Raw genomic sequence first — 19,035 nt, 5'->3', positions numbered from 1 at the left:
AAGCATAAAAAAGTGTGTTCTTGATGGGCCACATACAGGGGTATTGATCTTCCACCTCTTCCATCACAATCCCCGTAAAGGTGACTCAATGAGGTTTCAACAGATTGCTATTTATAAAGTGTTCTCTTGTCATTCTGCGTTTATAGAGGTGTCGATATTTGTTTGCCGATGCGGGTGGGGGGAGCAGTCTGCGTACAGTGTTTTGTGTGTTTTCTTTTGCTATGTATACAAAGTGTACTCACGGATAACTCCACATTTGGTAATCCTTTAATAAAATGTTTATATGTGGATTTTGTCAGGCCTTCGCCCATGTGGTACTCTCAAAACTTAATAATTTTTTTTTTTTTTTTAAATACTGTAAAAAACTCAGAATTCTCCTTCTGATAATACAGTCAATCATTGAACTTTCTTCCCTCTAATACTCAGACAAACTCATAATTCTTCTGCTAAAAATATCAAAACTCATGCAGAATTTCACTCTCTATTGTGCCAAGGCTCAGTCACAGCCTAATACCAAGGTGTATTAAGTAATAAAAAACACTGTAGCTTGGTTATTGTTTAGACTATACCTAAAAGGAAAAAGCTAAATAGATTTTACGGAAAGGCCTCAACCACTTATTTGTGACATGCTTCATCATTGGCCCCACCATGTCAAGATGATACCAATATTGTAGTCTCAAACTTTTGAGAAGGGTAGTGATCTATAACAACTTCGATGTAAACCAAGTTATTCCTTTTATTTTGTGGGTATACAGGACTGGAAGATAAACAAAACAATTTGCTAAAATGAGCCTATTTTGTGCATCCTCTCTATTTGTAGTTTGCCAACATGTATTGTCCAAAACTAAATCGCTTGAAGGAGGGTCTAGGACCTTCGTAAGGGCAATCGAGATACTCCTACAGTCTGTCTTAAGTACTAATCTATACATGCAGGTAATAATAACGACCTGATTTAAATTTCGGCGGTTGGGTTACTCTGTAACCCATCCACCAAACTCTAAATCCCATATGAAATAATGGCAGTTAGATTTCAGCAGATGGGATATCTGTCACCATTGTGATGGAGTAACCATCCACCTTAATCTAAATCAGGCACTAAATTTTCCCTTTACCCGTCCAGCAGTTTTTCACCCTAATATTTCAGGGTTCATGCCTATCAGTCACACCAGGGTGGAACCACTCCTGCAGCCACACATTTGTCAAGGCTCAGGATCCATCTGTTAACTTAAAATGCTGCCGGTGCACTTCCTCTCCTAGGATCTCCAGCATTTCAGGTTAAGGGTGTGACTGCTAGGCTTGAAGACCTTAATCAAAGATCTTTAATACCCAGGATCAAGCATAAATCTGCTATTGGCAAAAGCCAGACTCACTCTTTATAATACACACACCTAGTCAAATCTCTTCACTTCAGTCCCTGATAAGTGAGAGTAAAATATATCCTTATTTCTTATTGCACCAAGTCCTAACGAAGAACCCTGCTCTATATAATTTAATATTCAGACATACCCGGACATCTGTATTGATCATCAATAGACTCGCCCAGAGCTCTGCTCAGGATACTACAGAGACTCACACAGGGCCTTTCTTCATATTACATATGCTCTGCCAGAGCGCTACAGATGTCCTTGGAGCTCAGTTATTCTTAATAGTCAAACTCAGTGTAGTGCTCTTGACAATGTTCAAGCTCACTCAGAACTCTGCACAGACTGACTGACAACTCTGGTTTTGATACCGATGAAACAGAGACTCAGACACCTGCTCTTGGTTGTACCCAGAATCAGGCAAGGGGTGGAGATTGTAGCCTGCTGACACTAAGTAGTCTGAGTTTTCTTGCCTATGCTGTTTCACATACCCCATTTTAGCAAAGCTATTCCTGCGTATTTCACTTATGGCAAAGATCCACTAAGGAAGATCACTGCACCCCTTTCTCTGCAGCTACAGTAGGTACCTGGCAATGCCACACTGTGCCTATATACCAGTGGAAAGACAACTGCCCAGAGGAAGAGCTTAACAAAGACGGTTACCTGGAAACCCTGAGAGAGCTGCAACTTCCACATTCACTCTAGAAAATTAGATTTAAATGAGCTGTGACAAATGTATTTTAATTGTGTGAGTAACAACGATTCAGCATTTGCTAATTTATATTTATAGTAGCATTAGTAACATGGAATGATGTTGCATGACTCCATCTTTCCCTAATCTAGTATTATAGAATCAATTGTAATTTCATTCCTTTTAGTGGCTCCTAAAAGTTTTTTCACTTTGGTAGCATTATATTACTGATATCAACTTAGGCCATCTAAACAGCGAGGAGTATTTTACAGTAATGTGCACCTTATGCACTGTTGTAGTCAGTCAGTCAGGGTATAATACAGCTAGCTAGAAGTTGGAGTGTCAATGAATGGCATGGTTGTTCAATAGTTCAATGGGTTGATGTACCTACTGCACAAATGCCAAAATAAAACAGATGAAAGCCTGTTGCAATAATATAATATGATAGGATACAATATAATATGATATAATAAAATATGATATAATATAATATAACATAACATAACATTCTGCAATCCCTGTGTAAATGCACATCTCTAATTCCTTTATAATCAGTGCCTAGTGACTCACTCTGTCTTACTTATAAAGAAAAGACATCAGAACTTGACTGTGAGAAGTTATTACAATCAACTTCTAACATCACAATGCCTGTGTCAGAGCCAGCAGTCGAGGTGAAAGGCAGGTCAGGTCACAGAGCAGCCTGGTCCCTGTATATGGTTATGGAACAGCTTAGTGACTAGCAATATCCTTTTACTGTATGGCAGGTGGCACTCTATCTCTAATATAATATAATATAATATAATATAATATAATATAATATAATATAATATAATATAATATAATATAATGTAATGTAATATAATATAATACATCATACAAATAAATACCTATGTTCTAAGAAAAACAAGTTAAAAGAAAGTAACAATATATAAGGATGGGACCTGTAACATGGTATGCCAGTAATACCTTAAATATAATTATGAAGTCTCAACATACACTGATTAATGGGTCAATTCCCTCATTTTATACTCAGTTAAGAAGATATCTAAAAAGTGCCATGATAAATCAATCTTAGTTTTATAAAGGAAGTTAACAAGATTGTTTTACATTTGGAAGTGTCATGACACCATTGACATGCCTCTTATTTCACCATTTCCAGACACTCTGCAAGAGTATCATTAAAATAACAAATGACAAAATTACATGACATTGAATTCAAACAAATGTAAACATCAATCTAACTAAGTGATGACATATTAGGTAATGGTTTCTACTAGTTCGTATTTTCAGTACTTCACAATTGACCATTGATGGTCTTGAATGCTTCAAGAAAAATGTGCAGCAAAAGACATCTACTCTGTTATTTACCTTTCTGAACCCCCCCAACCCTGGTCATGAGGGGGTTCTGCCTCACCAGCTGGACCACTTGTTCCAGCTCCACTGCACGTACCGCCTTGATCAGCATGAAGGAGTAGTAGCATTGGTGTACACTCATCATGTTATTTAGTGCTAGTGCATTTAGAACTATTTCCTTAGCCCAAAATATACCCTGGTATCCAAAATGGACCTGAGGATGCATTTTGCACTAAGAAAATAGCACTAAATGCAAGAGAATGTGAAGAAGAAAAGCCAGCAGCCGATCGCAGTAGCTACGTTTATTGTTCTCTGTGGTCCTAAATTAGGATTTTTGTGCCAAATTACTCACAGTTATGCAAACATGCATAATCATGCAATTTTCTGTAATTTTGGCCCAAGGAGTATTGCGAAATTAACAAAATTACTCCAACTACACTGGCGTAATTAAAATTTCACGCAGGCCTACCTAAGTTATTATGCTTCTCCCATGGTAAAGGCAGTAAAATAAATTAAATGCATAAAAGAAATAATTAAATACGATAAATAAATACATTGCCAGCGCCAGCAACTAATCCAAACAACTTTTTTTGCATTTTCAAACCTCTCACAGACACGGATTCAAGTGAACTGTTAACCATTTGCAAGCCATATTTGACATCTCATATTGTTTAGTCTCTCAAAAAATGAACATCACAAGCATAATTTAAGTACTGCTAGTTTCAGAATAATATTAACCAACAGCATTTGAAACCCCAAAATTAATCTTCATGTAGTGGTTTCAGCCAAGGATGTTTTAAAGATTTTTAAAACCCTACAAAGCTCTGCCCTGCTGGGCAACCCATTTCATGAAGCAGAACCTAGCACGGATCTCCGTGCCTCAAGTGCATCTGCTGATGAGGCACGATGTTCTGAAGGCATAGACAATATTTGTTTGGTCTGTCTGTATGATTTTTTTGTTGTTTTTCTGAAAAAAAATCCTGAAGCAGGAAATCAAACTATCAATGGACCTGACTCAAAGGGGAAGTTTGTGAATGTTAAGGCCATTGTTTGTTTTTCTTTCCTGGAACTGCCAGATGATGTCTCTGTATTTATATTCTGTATTGAGGTTGGTATTACAGCTATGTGAAAAGTGACAGTGAATTGTTTAGCTAGGTTAAAAGTAAACTGTGAGAGGTTAGGTCAGAGAATGTTTAGGAGGTTATGTTTGTCCATGTCTGGTTGAAATTCCTTATCAAAATGTTGTTAGGTAGGTACACAAGCTGAGGGGTATAGAGGCCTACAAAGCAGTGGGTACAATGTAACTTGATGGCTTGGCAGTAAAACGTTATAAGATTAAATAAACAGGAATTCCATGGCATGGGTGAATGTGATGGTAACCTCCAATATTTTGAATGAAGGCTGTGGGTAACTGAATAACCACTCAGTGACGTTTAGCCCAAATAATGAATATTTTTCCTTGTGTGGGTGTGACTTTATTCTGGCTCACTCTTGAAAGACGTGTTAATTTCCAAGAGCAAACTACAGCTACCCATGGAGAGATGCTTGTTGAATCAAGTTCATAAAGTCATACATCATTTGGCTTTGAGGATGAAGTAAGTGGATATAACAGGCAATTGGTGTCTGACTTCCGTGTGGTGGCCACTAGCAGAGCAGTAATTGATTAATATGATGATCGCAGTTGGGCTGGATATTTTAACATATGCATATGTGCATCCGTGACACTGCTATTGTGACTGGAAAATTATTTGTGGTTAGTCTCTATAAATTGTTTAGGGGTGTTTGTTGCAGATGATGAGGATTAGCTAGAAATGTGCGATCTGTTAGGGAAGGGAAAGCCTTGGTTTAGAAGACAAGTGAGGGCTGCAGAATATGGTAATTGTAGGAGTTAGTAATTTGTGGGTGAGAGTAAAATGCTGGTTGTGCAAGAGTGGAGAGTTAGGCAGCAGCTTGGACTGTATGGGCATGTGCAACATGCCCAAACAATCCTATCCCATTGATTCCATCCTATCCCATTGATTCCAAATATGTGGGATAGGATCATGAATGAGGTTTGATATTACTTAACAGTCGACACGTGCTGACTTTTGGAGGTTTGTCTAGATGTGTAAGTGCACTGTGTTTTGGGTATCTTTGGACGTGCATACTTGGTTAACAAGTAACTGACGTTTACTTAACTGTATTTTCCTCTCAACCTCAGCAAGAAACCTGACAGTTCATTTTGGAATAAAAGGATCATGTGATTGATTAGGCTCCCAATGAAGCAAGGGCTCACTCCCACTGGGAACCTCATTGGTTATTTGATTCCCTCCTGCTCACTAAGTCTTGAAGTTGAACTAGTGGGTCTAAAAGTGTTTGCATTTAACTCCATAAAGGTTTGAGCCTTATATGTTATTAGCTAGCAGATAGACACAGAACCAACAACTCTTTTTTGGCCTCCCTCAGGGAAGGGGCCAGAAACTGTTGGAGATCAGTTATTGGTAGTGAAATCTAGACAACAGAGGGATGTTCACTCAGAACACTATGCCTCTGAGAGACTGCTTTTCTGAGTGTGTATTTGCAGCTCAGCTTCTGTCAGATATGTACTCAAGCAATTGCTAGCGATCCTCTGTAAAATGCTCTGTTATTTCCAAATTATTCATTATTCAATGGCTGACTTACTAGCTTATTCATGAAATCCAATAAGTCTTCATCCAAACAATCCTTCTAATTGGAAAATAAAACTCTTTCAAGATTCTGATGTTCTTGACTTTTAATTGAGAATTGTCTTGGCAGATCCAGATTCCTAGACTTACATTAAAATGTTGGCATGGCTGTGAGTTCAATAATGCAGAAGTGTAGTAGTTTCTCTCTCCACCACCTAGAAATGTCTGCTCTATTGTCACTTTCCAAGCAGAGGAATTATTGTTTAAAAACATTGTAACACTAGACAACCTGTAACCATGAGACCTATTACAATAACTTAAAAAAAATCACCTATAGTGTTTCAATTGCTGCAGACATAATGAAGGGTGAAGACACCAGCTCAGTTTGCCACTTGGAATCCTTGCGGTCACTCTCTGAGGCTATAATTAAATAATACACTACCAGAGACTCTCTAAACATAGATCAATCACAGGCAAGAGACATTATTTGCATCATTGCTAAGCACAGTTTAAATAGGCAGTCTACCATCTAAATCACATATTTGCCCTGCATTTCATTAAGCATGACCCAGCGCTGAGTTTTCAAACCAATATCGTTATCTGCATTTGCGTGCACCTGAAGTACTTGCCAGACAATAGAAGTTTGGAGTTGAGAAACTGGAACTTGATCTTGGATTAATAAAACCAATTCAAGGATGATTTAAGCCAGAATTTAGGTTCTTGTATCAAGAACTAGAGCTCTTTTAGCATACTAGAGTTTCATGCTCATGAACCCACACAATCAATTTTTGTCATAAATCCATGTTCTAGTTAAATGATCCCCATTTCAGGATAAGAGCACTCACATTCTGGGGCCAAAGTCAGATCCACAAATGAAGTTAGGTAACAAAGCCAGTTTTCAGTGATTTAGACTCAGGTTCCAAAATGCTGGCATGTACTGAAAAGTCCAGTACAGAATTTCAAACGTAAAGATTTGGCTTCTTGACTTTGGAGCCCAGAACTTCAACTTTTCTTTACTTATCAAATAAGACTGTGGTGTAAACTGGATGGAAACAACCTTTATTTGAGGGTTGTTAAATGTCCCTGTCAGTAAAAGTGTTCTGTTATGTTAGGGATAAAAATCCTCAGAAATTCAAAATTCTGTGAATAAACTATAGTTCAAGAGGTATTATAGTTCCAAGGTAAGATATCAAAAGTGTCTTATTGAGCCATTTAAAGTAGATGCACAACAATAACTTTTCACCAATGCACTTCCTTTTTCCAATAAATTACATCATATATCACATCATCACTCGCTGAAGACATTACACATGCCATCATCAATGTCAACAGTTGTGTCATCCTATATGATAGCATTAGTGCCTCTTTACTGTCTCAACAACTGTAAGCCTGTGCCTAAAAGCACATAATAAAACCAAAACAGAGTACTTCAGAGCAGCGGTGAATCATAAGAAACAAATATATTGAATAAGATACGAAGAATAAAAATAAAAAAGGGGTCTAGGTTTTGTGTTGGGATTTATGGATCATTTACGGATTCAGATTTTAATACAAACCGTTGATAATGCACCATATCATATTGTATTTCTTTGTTTCTTTTCTTCTGTTTTTTCCAGATACCCATATAAAGCTAGGCTTTTAGGCATGAAGCAGACCTGATGTTACATCAAATCTTAAGTAATGTCTTTGGATTATTTTACTTGCTAGAGTTTATATCTTCTATCCAACCTAGGCTCACCTATTGATATATGTTGCTATAACCCTTCATTTTATTTAGGAAGTCAGATGCCTGCTTCAGAAATTAGAGCAAATAAGTAGCACATCTCCATCATAACACCAACTATCTTTGAAGAGAATTTGTATATTTTGGTTATTTCTTTTATTTGTTATCAATAAACAATTGATTTCTATATAATTGAAGAATAAATAGATAGACTCAGAAAATTAAACCATATAACATCAATAAGATAAGTTACACTAAGTACTCATCTAATATTGGACAAAAGAAAGAGTTTTTTTTTTTTTTTTTTTTTAAGGCTTTATTCGGAGCATAGAAAAAAAAAATGTCCATATAAGCACATACATAACATAACAAAATAACATAACAAATTGCCACAATGGTCAACAAATAGTTTAAAAACAAGAGAATATTACAAACAGGGGAGAATAAAATATTTAAAAGCACATACTTTTCCTGATATTAATTGCTTTGAGTAAGAAAGTTGCAGTAAAAAAGCAAATATCGGGATGATGCAGGTTAAAAAGCAATTTAAAAGAGTCATGTACTGTTCTAACACCGAATTTTATAAAAATAGGTTTTAAAAAAGCTACACGGAGATTCCCATACAGTGGGCACATCAAAAGAAAGTGCATAGTGCTTTGTGCAGACAAATTGTCGCAAGGACAAAAACCAATGGGCTGCTTGTTTACAGTTGGAAAAGCGACCAATTTATGCACAATCCCCATTCTGAGTCTAGTTAAAACAAACTTGTGGGAGACTCTGTTCACCATGGTAAGATATGGCTGAAATCCTTTCAATTCATTCAAGGAGTTATATTGCACACAGGTAGAGAGAGATTTACATTTATCATTCCGACCCTCGGATTTACACAGCAGAAAGATATACTTCATTTCAGCCTTAGAAATTGCTGCGGCCCCATATCTATCGGATATAATGTTAATCCCGTAGAATTCTTGAAAACTGTTGGCAATATACTTAATCCATGGTATCTTAAAATGATTATCAGCGGAGAGACAGTCATCAACGATGGCTCTATTTAGTGACGTCTCTTCTTTGAGCCAAATTGACCGCCATAACAATAGTGGCCTTAAGAGAAGCAAATCATTTAAAAAGGGGATACCAAGTTCGCTGTGGACTAAGTCATTAGAGGCAGAATTGGGTAAGTTCAACAGTTTTTTCAAAAAGGCATTCTCCTCCACCTGTAAACCCCCTGCCTGGGTAAAGCCCCAGATCCCAGCTCCATAAAGCGCAGTTGAAAGGCATCGTGACTGGAAAATCTTGAGCATGTCACTTATTCGCTTATCCCCTAGTTTGGTCGCAAAGGTGAACACCCCATTAGAGCTTCTGACCATCTTGGCTCTAACACTTGTAAGTTCACTAGCCCATGTACAGTTCTTTGAGAAGTTAATTCCAAGATAACAGAAGTTGTCAACCACTTTGACCCTATGTTGATCAATGTAATAAGAGTGAGGCTTATTCTTTCCGGTGCCACATTCCATGGTATAGGTTTTGGTTTTGTTGATCACAAGCTTTCTCGATGTAATAAATTGTGAAAACCTATCCATCAGACGTTGGAGGCCTATCGGGGTCCTAGATAATAATACGGCATCGTCCGCATAGAGTAGGACCGGGACAGTCATATTATTAACTCTAGGGGCATCGGCCACGACTGACTGTAGCACAGTGTCCACTTCGTTAATAAAAAGGGTGAAAAGCAGGGGGGCTAAAACACACCCCTGCCTTATTCCCCGCCCAATCCTGAATTTAGTGGTGCACTCCCCATTAGAACCATATCTAACACTAGTTCGGAGTTTTTCATACAATCTGGCTAAGAAGAAAATAATGCCCTCTGGAGCCCCCATATCGATCAGCTTGACCCAGAGAATAGCGTGATCCACCAGATCAAAGGCACTACTTAAATCTGCAAAGCAGAGATAAATAGAACCCTTTCTGGCCTGGGTATATTTCCCTATCAAAAGTTCGAGATTCAGGCATTGCTCAATCGTCCCACGGCCTTTTCTGAACCCATACTGGCAATTAGCCAAAATGCCATTGGTCTCTGCCCATTCTTCCAACCTAACCAGGAGAATCCTACTCATGATTTTAACTGAGGAGTCCAACAGGGAAATGGGGCGATAGTTCTTCACATCCCCCTTGTCTCCTTTCTTATGAATAGGTACAATGATAGATTCCTCCCAGGTTGGGGGTATCCCATAACTGACTGCTGCATTAAATACTTTAACCAGAACAGGACCCCAAATCTCCGGGGCTACCTTGTAGACATCAATGGGTACTCCATCAGGGCCCTGGGCCTTACCACCTTTACTTGTGGCAATGCTACCCAAGACCTCAGAGAGACTAATATTAAGGGGCACTATAGGCCAGCTGTCACTTAAATTTAGCAAAGAGTTAGCTGAATCAAAAATAATAGAAAAATGGGAAATCCAAGTATCCATGCCAACCATAGAGGTGAGCTCCGGAGCCTTCTCATCTTTCAAGAAAGGGCAGTTAACCGTGGCCCAGAAAAGCGAACAATCTTTCAGTTCAGCGGCCTGCGTCAATTTGTCCCAAGCCTCGTGTTGTAATTCTGTCTTCCTGCGCTTAACTATATTCTTATAGTTAGATCTAAGCTGACACACCTGCTTCTTGTCTCTAGGTTTGGTAGCCAGAGCATCTTTAAGCTCTTTTAGTGCGCAGGTACAGGCACGATCAAACCATCCTCTTTGCCGTATTGGCTTGCCATCACTTAATTTGGTAAATTTTTGGTCAATAATGGTATTGATTCTTACAAAATGTTGGACAAGATCGGCATTGACGTCATCCTTTTCAAGGATCTCAGTAATTTCAGGAAGACAACTATTAATGATACTATCAGACGTCATTACTGATTTGTCACCTTTCCATCTCAACCTAGTACCATTGGGTCTATGTGGTTCAATACTGTCAATAACCCCAGATGATATTACAGATATTTTGTTCCAGAAAACAACCTCTAAAACTATACAATCGTGATCGCTAAGCACGATGTCCACAACCTTAGGAGCCAGACTCCATGGGACTAGGCTTGAAGACAAACATATAAAATCAATGACAGTGTTAACCCCCCTCCCTGTAAATGTCGGGATACTTTCTGCAGGGTCATTATTTTTGGTATCCAATATTTCCATGTCGAAAGCCGCTAAAAGGTGGTTCAAAGAGTCCCCATATTTATTATGAGGAAAATGGAGATCCACATCCCCAAATCGGTTAGTAATTCCGCACGGACAATGACTAGAGAGGGGGCAAACTGTAGTATTAAAATCCCCTGCGAAAATAATTTCAAAAACAATTTTAGAACCATTAATAATATCTTCTAGAGCACTGAACAAAGAATCTACCACCGCATACCTGGTACTATCAAAAATATTATTATAGAAATTAATTAAAAGAATATTTCTACCATCCTTCTCGTACAGCCACAAGATTTGTGCATGGGTCCCCACTAAGACATGCTTCTTAACAATAATGGGAATTTTGATAGAAATCAGGACCAAAAGCCCTCCCTTGGCTCTACCAGAAATGGATGCAGTTGCAGGTAGCTGGTAAGAGATATATCCATTGTACCCCAAAAATTTTTTACACCAAGTTTCCTGAAAACAGCAGATATCAAAAAGATTAATAAACTCTGGCCAACCCAAGCTCGCTTCTTTTGAAGTTAAGCCAGCAATATTCCAACTAACAAAATGACTTCTAGTTGATAATTCTGTGCCTTCGTCCGGGGGGGAAACACTTGAACACTTGCTATGGTTATTGGTTATATAAGATACTCCTTTAGCCCCCTCAAAAGCAGTACCAGAATCAATTAGCGGGCAGTGATCATGGGGGGAACTAACGTTTCTTATCAGCCCCGGAGTAACACTTACTGGTGCTGTGTCACAGTGAACAACCCGGTCTTCACGGTATACTACATCAGAGATCAGTCAGTCATTACAATCTAAACCGCTCAAGCACTGGAACCGATTGGAGTTAACTAACTCAAACCTATTAGGCACATTTGAGGCACTGCCCCCACCCCTGCTAGGAACATTAAGGGGTCTGCTGATAACGTGTTGGTAAAAAAACCCAAGTGGTCTAAGAGAAATGCCCTGTTCATTTGTAGGTCGTGAGGTGGCTCTAAGCAAAGTTGTAGTAGCTAATTGTGGGTCGCTAAAATTAATGATCACACAATCGCCACTAATGCTTTTAGGAGAGTTCCCAATCCAATTGGCTCTGGTAGTAGTTAAAATTTCGTGAGACAGGGCCACTGGGTAGCCACACTCACGATTTAACCAGGCCACTGTTTTGTTCTTAAGGGACTCGTGGCTTTCAAGATGGCCCCGAGACCCCTTGTCCGGAAGTGGGGGAACGTTAGTTAAAACTGCCACGTATGGGGCACATTCTGGGGGTAAATTGGGGCAGGGATAACGATAGTTTTTAGGCTTATTGACGATCTTCCAAGGGTTATCCACTACCATAGATAAAGGTGGAATATTAGAACCAGCCGCTAAATTCGGTTCAACTGTGGAGTTAGGACAAAGGCTCTCATTAGGGATGTTAAGAGTTTCCGGTTCTGGTACCATAGCTGTTACTAGATCTAATGGATCTAGTGGATCTACTCTATTAACCTTAGTCCCTAAATGGGAGTCTAGAAGCCCCCCCAGTCTCTTAATTTCTAATGATAGAATATCAAGTTTGTCCATTAGAGGCAAGATAATTTTATCAAACTTAGTATCTATCAGACTAACTAGAAACTCTAATTGCTTGGGGTCTAATGTTACTTGAGTATTTTCAACAACAGTAGGTGGGTTACTCACTGCACACTTAGATGGGGGATCCGATCTTTTTTTATTATGGTTCCCTCCTCGTTTTGGAATTGTTGACCTAACAACACCCTTCCCCGATCTTAGCACTCTCTGCACTCTCGGAGCCGGAGAGCATAAAGCTAATGATGAGTCTGACGGTTCTGGCATGATCGGGATAGGATCAGGATCAGGTACGGGGATCTCTACGGGGCGTTGCGAGCATTCAGTATTGACACCACCGTCTACTGTGGATATTGGTGAAACAATAGCTAAATCTGGAATATTAGGTAGGGAGTCTGAAGGGCACCCCCGGCCTAAAGAAAGTCGTCGCTCTTTGTTGATTTTATCAACGACTTTCACAAGATAACTATCAAGGGTGGCACAATTAGAACGGACGGTCTCCTTATTAAGTGTAGACATCTTAACTTATTAAATAATGAAACCACAAATATAAAACTAAACTAAACACTCTGAAACGCCTTAATCAGACATAATCAATTTGTTATAACAGTAAATCACTTAAGATATTACCATACAAACTAGATATATCAGCAACACAATTAATAACCATTAAAAATCAGGTGCAAAAGTGCATTATGGCCCGGGTACATACAGATGCAACCCTTTAAATGATCGTTTGCACAGCGTCCGGCCCAGCCCAGCCGCGGCCAGCCCCGGACGGCCACAGACGGTCCCGCCCTTGTCCCGGGCTTCTCCCGGCGCCGACCCGCGCGCGATCCCGCGACACGGAGGGAGCCTCTGAAGATATAGCGCCTCCGGGCGCGTCGTCCAGCGTGAGTGGGCGAGGGGCTGAGGGGAATGCTGGGGCTTGCGGTCCTACCCTGCGGCAGCCTCAGGTGGCGCGAGGCAGCAGCGGCAGGGGAACCGAGCGTCCGCACAAAGCCGAAGGAAGGTTCAGAGCAGCCCCCAGAAGCCTGTCAGGTACTGTGTTTGTCCTCGTTAGAAGCGTTTTCCCCCCGCTCCACCGAGGGAGCCTCTGAAGATATAGCGCCTCCGGGCGCGTCGTCCAGCGTGAGTGGGCGGGGCTGAGGGGAATGCTGGGGCTTGCGGTCCTACCCTGCGGCAGCCTCAGGTGGCGCGAGGCAGCAGCGGCAGGGGAACCGAGCGTCCGCACAAAGCCGAAGGAAGGTTCAGAGCAGCCCCCAGAAGCCTGTCAGGTACTGTGTTTGTCCTCGTTAGAAGCGTTTTCCCCCCGCTCCACCGAGGGAGCCTCTGAAGATATAGCGCCTCTGGGCGCGTCGTCCAGCGTGAGTGGGCGGGGCTGAGGGGAATGCTGGGGCTTGCGGTCCTACCCTGCGGCAGCCTCAGGTGGCGCGAGGCAGCAGCGGCAGGGGAACCGAGCGTCCGCACAAAGCCGAAGGAAGGTTCAGAGCAGCCCCCAGAAGCCTGTCAGGTACTGTGTTTGTCCTCGTTAGAAGCGTTTTCCCCCCGCTCCACCGAGGGAGCCTCTGAAGATATAGCGCCTCCGGGCGCGTCGTCCAGCGTGAGTGGGCGGGGCTGAGGGGAATGCTGGGGCTTGCGGTCCTACCCTGCGGCAGCCTCAGGTGGCGCGAGGCAGCAGCGGCAGGGGAACCGAGCGTCCGCACAAAGCTGAAGGAAGGTTCAGAGCAGCCCCCAGAAGCCTGTCAGGTACTGTGTTTGTCCTCGTTAGAAGCGTTTTAAAGAGTTAATAGATAGATGTATTAGAGAAAACCATAAAGATGATGCGGTACAAATTGAATAAAATTAGTTATCCATTTCTTGTGCATTTCTCTTAAGTTAATGATGTCATGAAATCTTAGAAAGCCTGAAAAGTGGAAAGGATCTACAATTCATTCAAGAAAGCATCGCAAAGAATGATCTCAATAGGCTATGCCTTTTCATAAGTCAATAAAAAACTGCCTAATTAAAGACAAAGAAAATAAACTGGGAAAAAAGAATGAATATTAAAGTCAAGCTTGATCTAATGTATTAACAGCACTTGTCACCTTTAAGACAACGACACAGATCTTAAGACCTATGGAAGGCCTTTTCAAGAGGACATGAAAAGAACGTTTAGATGCATATAGTTTAACATGTTGCAAGTCTGAAAATATAAAGATGGTTATTTCTAGAGTGAAGCAATGTAATGCCCCTGCAGGCTTCCAAAATAAGAGACAAAGTAACGGTAGATGCTCCTGGATTCAGACATTAATCCCTTATTCATTTTTCTTATATCTTTTCGAGAATCAACATGTATTAGACTTTTGAGGAAGGAAAGAGCTGCTTGCACATGTATGTGGCCAACTAGACTGCCAAAACAGCAAAAAACAGATAAGCATTTTAAATGGTCCTATGCATGTTATTTCTTTCCATTCAGAATTGTGTTGCTATCATGGTGTATACAATGTGATTAAGTTTGCCATCTAACCTATAAATCTGCTAACATAATTCCGCACACCTACTACTCAGATTGTGGTGTTCTCTTCTATTGAAGCCATCCATTGAACAAAGAAAGGCTCTGTTATGGTTCTGATGCCCAGGGGCAGGAAGGCCATGCTAATGCTAATGCCTTCTTCCAGTGCACAGGTTGGTTTCAAGATTGAATAAAGATATGTTCGTAGCCATGCCATTAAGTCAGCCATCCGTTATGCCTACCTGAACAGCTCTGCCTCTCGGCTCGTCTGTGTTCAAACACTCCAGTGGGACCTCGATTTCTAAGTTCCAGCATAGTAACAGCAGAATCTTCAACTGCAGATAAAGAGGTGGGCTTCTTAAGGGAACCATTGTGAATACTAGGGCAGCTGACTCCAGGCTGGCATCGGGAGACAGAAGGTTGGGAGGCATCTGAGAAGAAAGAGTTTTTATGAGATTTGCACTATTGTAGCAATAGATGATTCAGGTCTCAAACATCCTGACAGTAAAATGCATGTGAGATATATGAAAAGGTAGTTGTACGATGGTGTACATACTGAACAATTAAAGTAATCGAAAAAGTTAATTTGAATGATCAACTAGGTCTTTTACTCACAAATGTGCCATGCACATAACTATTACTAGGGTTAAAACCCTTTTTCCTTAAATATTGCAAGTACATATATAAACATTTTAGAAGCATGAAAGGCAATTGGACATAAATGTATTCTAATATACCTGATTATTAGCTAAAACGTCTTAGATTTTTTGAAGAACATTTGAGAGGAACTGTTGTTTCTCCACCAGTGCTGGTAGTGGTAGACAAATTATTAGGCAGCTTCAGCATTGAAATCCTAAAACTTCACCTGGAAGTCTTGTACAGTTTAAAGATGCAATTGGTGACATGCATCTGACATTTAACCACATTGTTTACCATTTAATATGTGGTTTGCAATTAAATCAAGTCAATAGTAAACTTACATTCTACAATCATAGGTTCTTGAGAAATCATATCTGTTCCCAAACATTGGCAGAAATATTGGAATAAATCAAATCTAAGCCACAAGGAAAAGAAGTTGATGAAATATTATCTTCAGTTAATTATAATAATAATAAATCAATACCTTAGTTTCTAAGTGAAATCAATAGATATTCTATGTGTTAACGGATGTTGGGGACATATGCTGTACAAGTTATATACTTCAATGATATTTGACTTAATGGTAGCATAACATAATCCCCAATGGGCAAATATTTAAGGAATCTACTCTTTTATCTAATCAGTCTGCAAATCAAAATAATAAACCACTGAAGAAACGTAAGAAATGGACCAGATGGGCAGTTTAAATCCTGGTTCATACTATAAAAAAATGTGTTTAGAACACACAAAATGTTATTTTACAGCCATTGATGGACACACTTGTATGTTAAAAGATAAGTTACTTTATCAGTTACTACTTCACTAATTCTAATTAGATAACTAATATACGAAAGATTATAATACTGGAAAACTCTTTTACTGATGGGCATTTACCTGCCTGTGCAAACCATTTAGTATGCTACGTGCACTTAGAATTGTGTCAGCAGCACTGTCAGAGGAGTGATGTAAAGTAGAACAAAGAAAAAGACATCTTGAATTGGGAATACTTTGAGCTGAGTTACTAGCATTACTTTCTGAAATATAAACAGCAACAGCAATATAATAAATATTTCTGCAAACAGGCAGTTGTCTCAATCTGCCACTTACACTATGTAAAATAACACTTCCTGAATGACTGATGAACAAGTGCTAAGGATATATCACTGAAATGCTCTTCAGCAAATGTGCTGCATGCAACCTTATTTATTCTACACTGTGGTAATCAAAATGTTGCTAAGTATTAAAGTATGTTTTTGTAAAATGGTTATGTACTATTTCTCAGGCGTATCATAGGAGAGTGCACCATACTTGAGAAATTTTGAATACAAGTTACACGCCACAATAATATTTTCTCGATTTCAGATTGATAATGTAACAACCTTTCTGCTGGTAGGTATCAATATATTCAGCAGTCATTTACTAACAGAGCAGGAAAGTATTTAGTTTAATTTAACAGCTAAAGCTTGAACCCAGATTTGTATGCCACCCTCTAATGTATAGTGGCGTGAATTAATTAGCACTAAACTCTTGGGAAAAGCTGTAATGCAATTTAGCAAGGATGAAATTGAGATTAGAGGCAATGATGTTGAGCCTCAAGAGACATAAAATATGAGTTTCATTAGTTTGTGGGAGAAGTATGTGAAAATATCATAGCTCTTGTCCAACAACCCTCCGACCCACTCCCCTTTGATTCACATTCTTTTACATAATAATACTTGATACTGCTTGCCACATCCAAAATAAATACATTGCCTAGTCAGGTGATTAAATTCTCCTTTCCCTCAGAAACCTGTTTCTAATGCCACTTGTGTGTGAGTAGGATGTTTTCAGGGCACCTCACAAGTGTTCTGAGGGATTACATCTATTGCATAGGACAGCAAGTAGAGATGTTTTAAGGCATGGGCAAAGCGGGCTCTGGCCCACGGCCCCAGCCTTTCTGGGGGCCCCAATAGATCCAGCTCTGTTCTGCAGAGTCTTGCCCCTATGGCCTTTAATAATTCTTAAACTGATTGTTTTAAATACCGTTTTGCTCTAATTTATTTTTGATATGATTGATGTATGAGTTTATTGCAGACATTTTGCAGGGAAATTTGTATTTATGTTTCATGCAACATCCATGAAAAAGTTTTCATTTAGATCAAAACAGGATCTCACATATGAGAAATGGGAGGGTGTCACTGAGATTATTTGCAGTAATATAAGTGAGCCACTGCTGTGTTACAATATTGAAAACACACATCACTATCCATGAATATTAGATGTAAACACATTTAGAACTTGAACTGGTCTGCCTGCGCACTGTCAGTGACCTGGCCAAAGAGGGCATGAAAGAGCTGAAACTGGATCATAAATTCAAAGCTTTTAGGAACAGGGACCTCCAAATGTGTTTGGCCCAGGGTTCCCAAAATCCTTAAAATGTCCCTGCCAGCAAGAACCTTGTTGTGGGATCTTCGGCCTTTCATGGTTTTATGGCTGATACAAGGCTTTTTGCCTCCATAAGTGAAGTACCATTGTGAAACCCATTTCCTGCACACGACAGGGCTTTTGTAGAGAATGTGGCATTGCTTTCATGGGAATGGCGTCAGCTGTTGACTTGCCGTACAATCACACCTAAAGGGATTATCGATTCAATTCTGCAAGTGGAACAGAGGCAAAGATATAAGCCAATGGAAAATGGCAATTGAATTAAGATGTACTTCATTTACCTGACTCAAAGAACCGAATCTCTGCAGTAAGAAGTGATTAAAGGGCCAATAACTGAAACGGAACGACAAAGACACTCATAATTATGACTATCATTTTTTTGGGGGACTGGTATCACGCTATTAGAGATTTTCCTAGGCCTAGCCATCTCAAGTTACGACTATAAACCTATGCTTGTCATTGATAACCAACACTTTTCCTTCTTCATTTTTTAATCTCATGAATAAATAACCTGTTCTATATTTCTTGATGGCACTGAAGTTCTCATGTCAAAAAGACACTATTTTAGAAGGAAGGGCTCATTTGGATAGAAAAGCTATGTAATTTGTTGCCATATTTGTGCTCGAAAAGATGGGTTCAGTGCTCACAAAGATAATGTGAAAACAACTCAATCAGCCAATGGAACTGATGTAGTTTTTGTTCCCTTCATGCACCAGAATAATCCAATATAGATGAACTTCCATGGTCATCATCAAGAAGATATTACCACCAAAGATAGCAGCAATTACCACTGATTAAGGAATTGCTTCATTAAGTGCAAGAGGGCTTGTCCTATACCAAATATGATTGAGATAAGAGATCGATAGGAAATGGTTTTAAAATGTGGTTTGCACATTATGAATGCCCGGGCATTCATTCATTTGTGCATAAAATAATAAAATAAAAACATCAAAAGTTATTATATTT

The 19,035-nt window shown here is 39.6% G+C and overlaps 1 protein-coding gene across 2 annotated transcripts in view; it reads right to left on the bottom strand.

Annotated features, from left to right (window-relative positions):
• Positions 1–19,035, bottom strand: part of SLC35F4 (solute carrier family 35 member F4) — a 527,883-nt gene that overhangs the window by 232,041 nt on the left and 276,807 nt on the right. The window contains exon 2 of one of the 2 annotated variants that reach the window (XM_085626141.1): positions 15,249–15,437. The exons of the other annotated variant lie outside the window; for it this stretch is intronic. Coding sequence (XP_085482267.1) covers positions 15,249–15,437 — 189 coding nt within the window. The remainder of the gene's footprint in view (positions 1–15,248; positions 15,438–19,035) is intronic. 2 annotated transcript variants of the gene reach the window in all.

The sequence above is a fragment of the Triturus cristatus genome, chromosome 9 (genome assembly GCF_964204655.1).
Source record: "Triturus cristatus chromosome 9, aTriCri1.1, whole genome shotgun sequence".
In the NCBI taxonomy this organism is placed as follows: Eukaryota; Metazoa; Chordata; class Amphibia; order Caudata; family Salamandridae; genus Triturus; species Triturus cristatus.
This window is presented reverse-complemented; position numbering and strand designations above follow the sequence as displayed.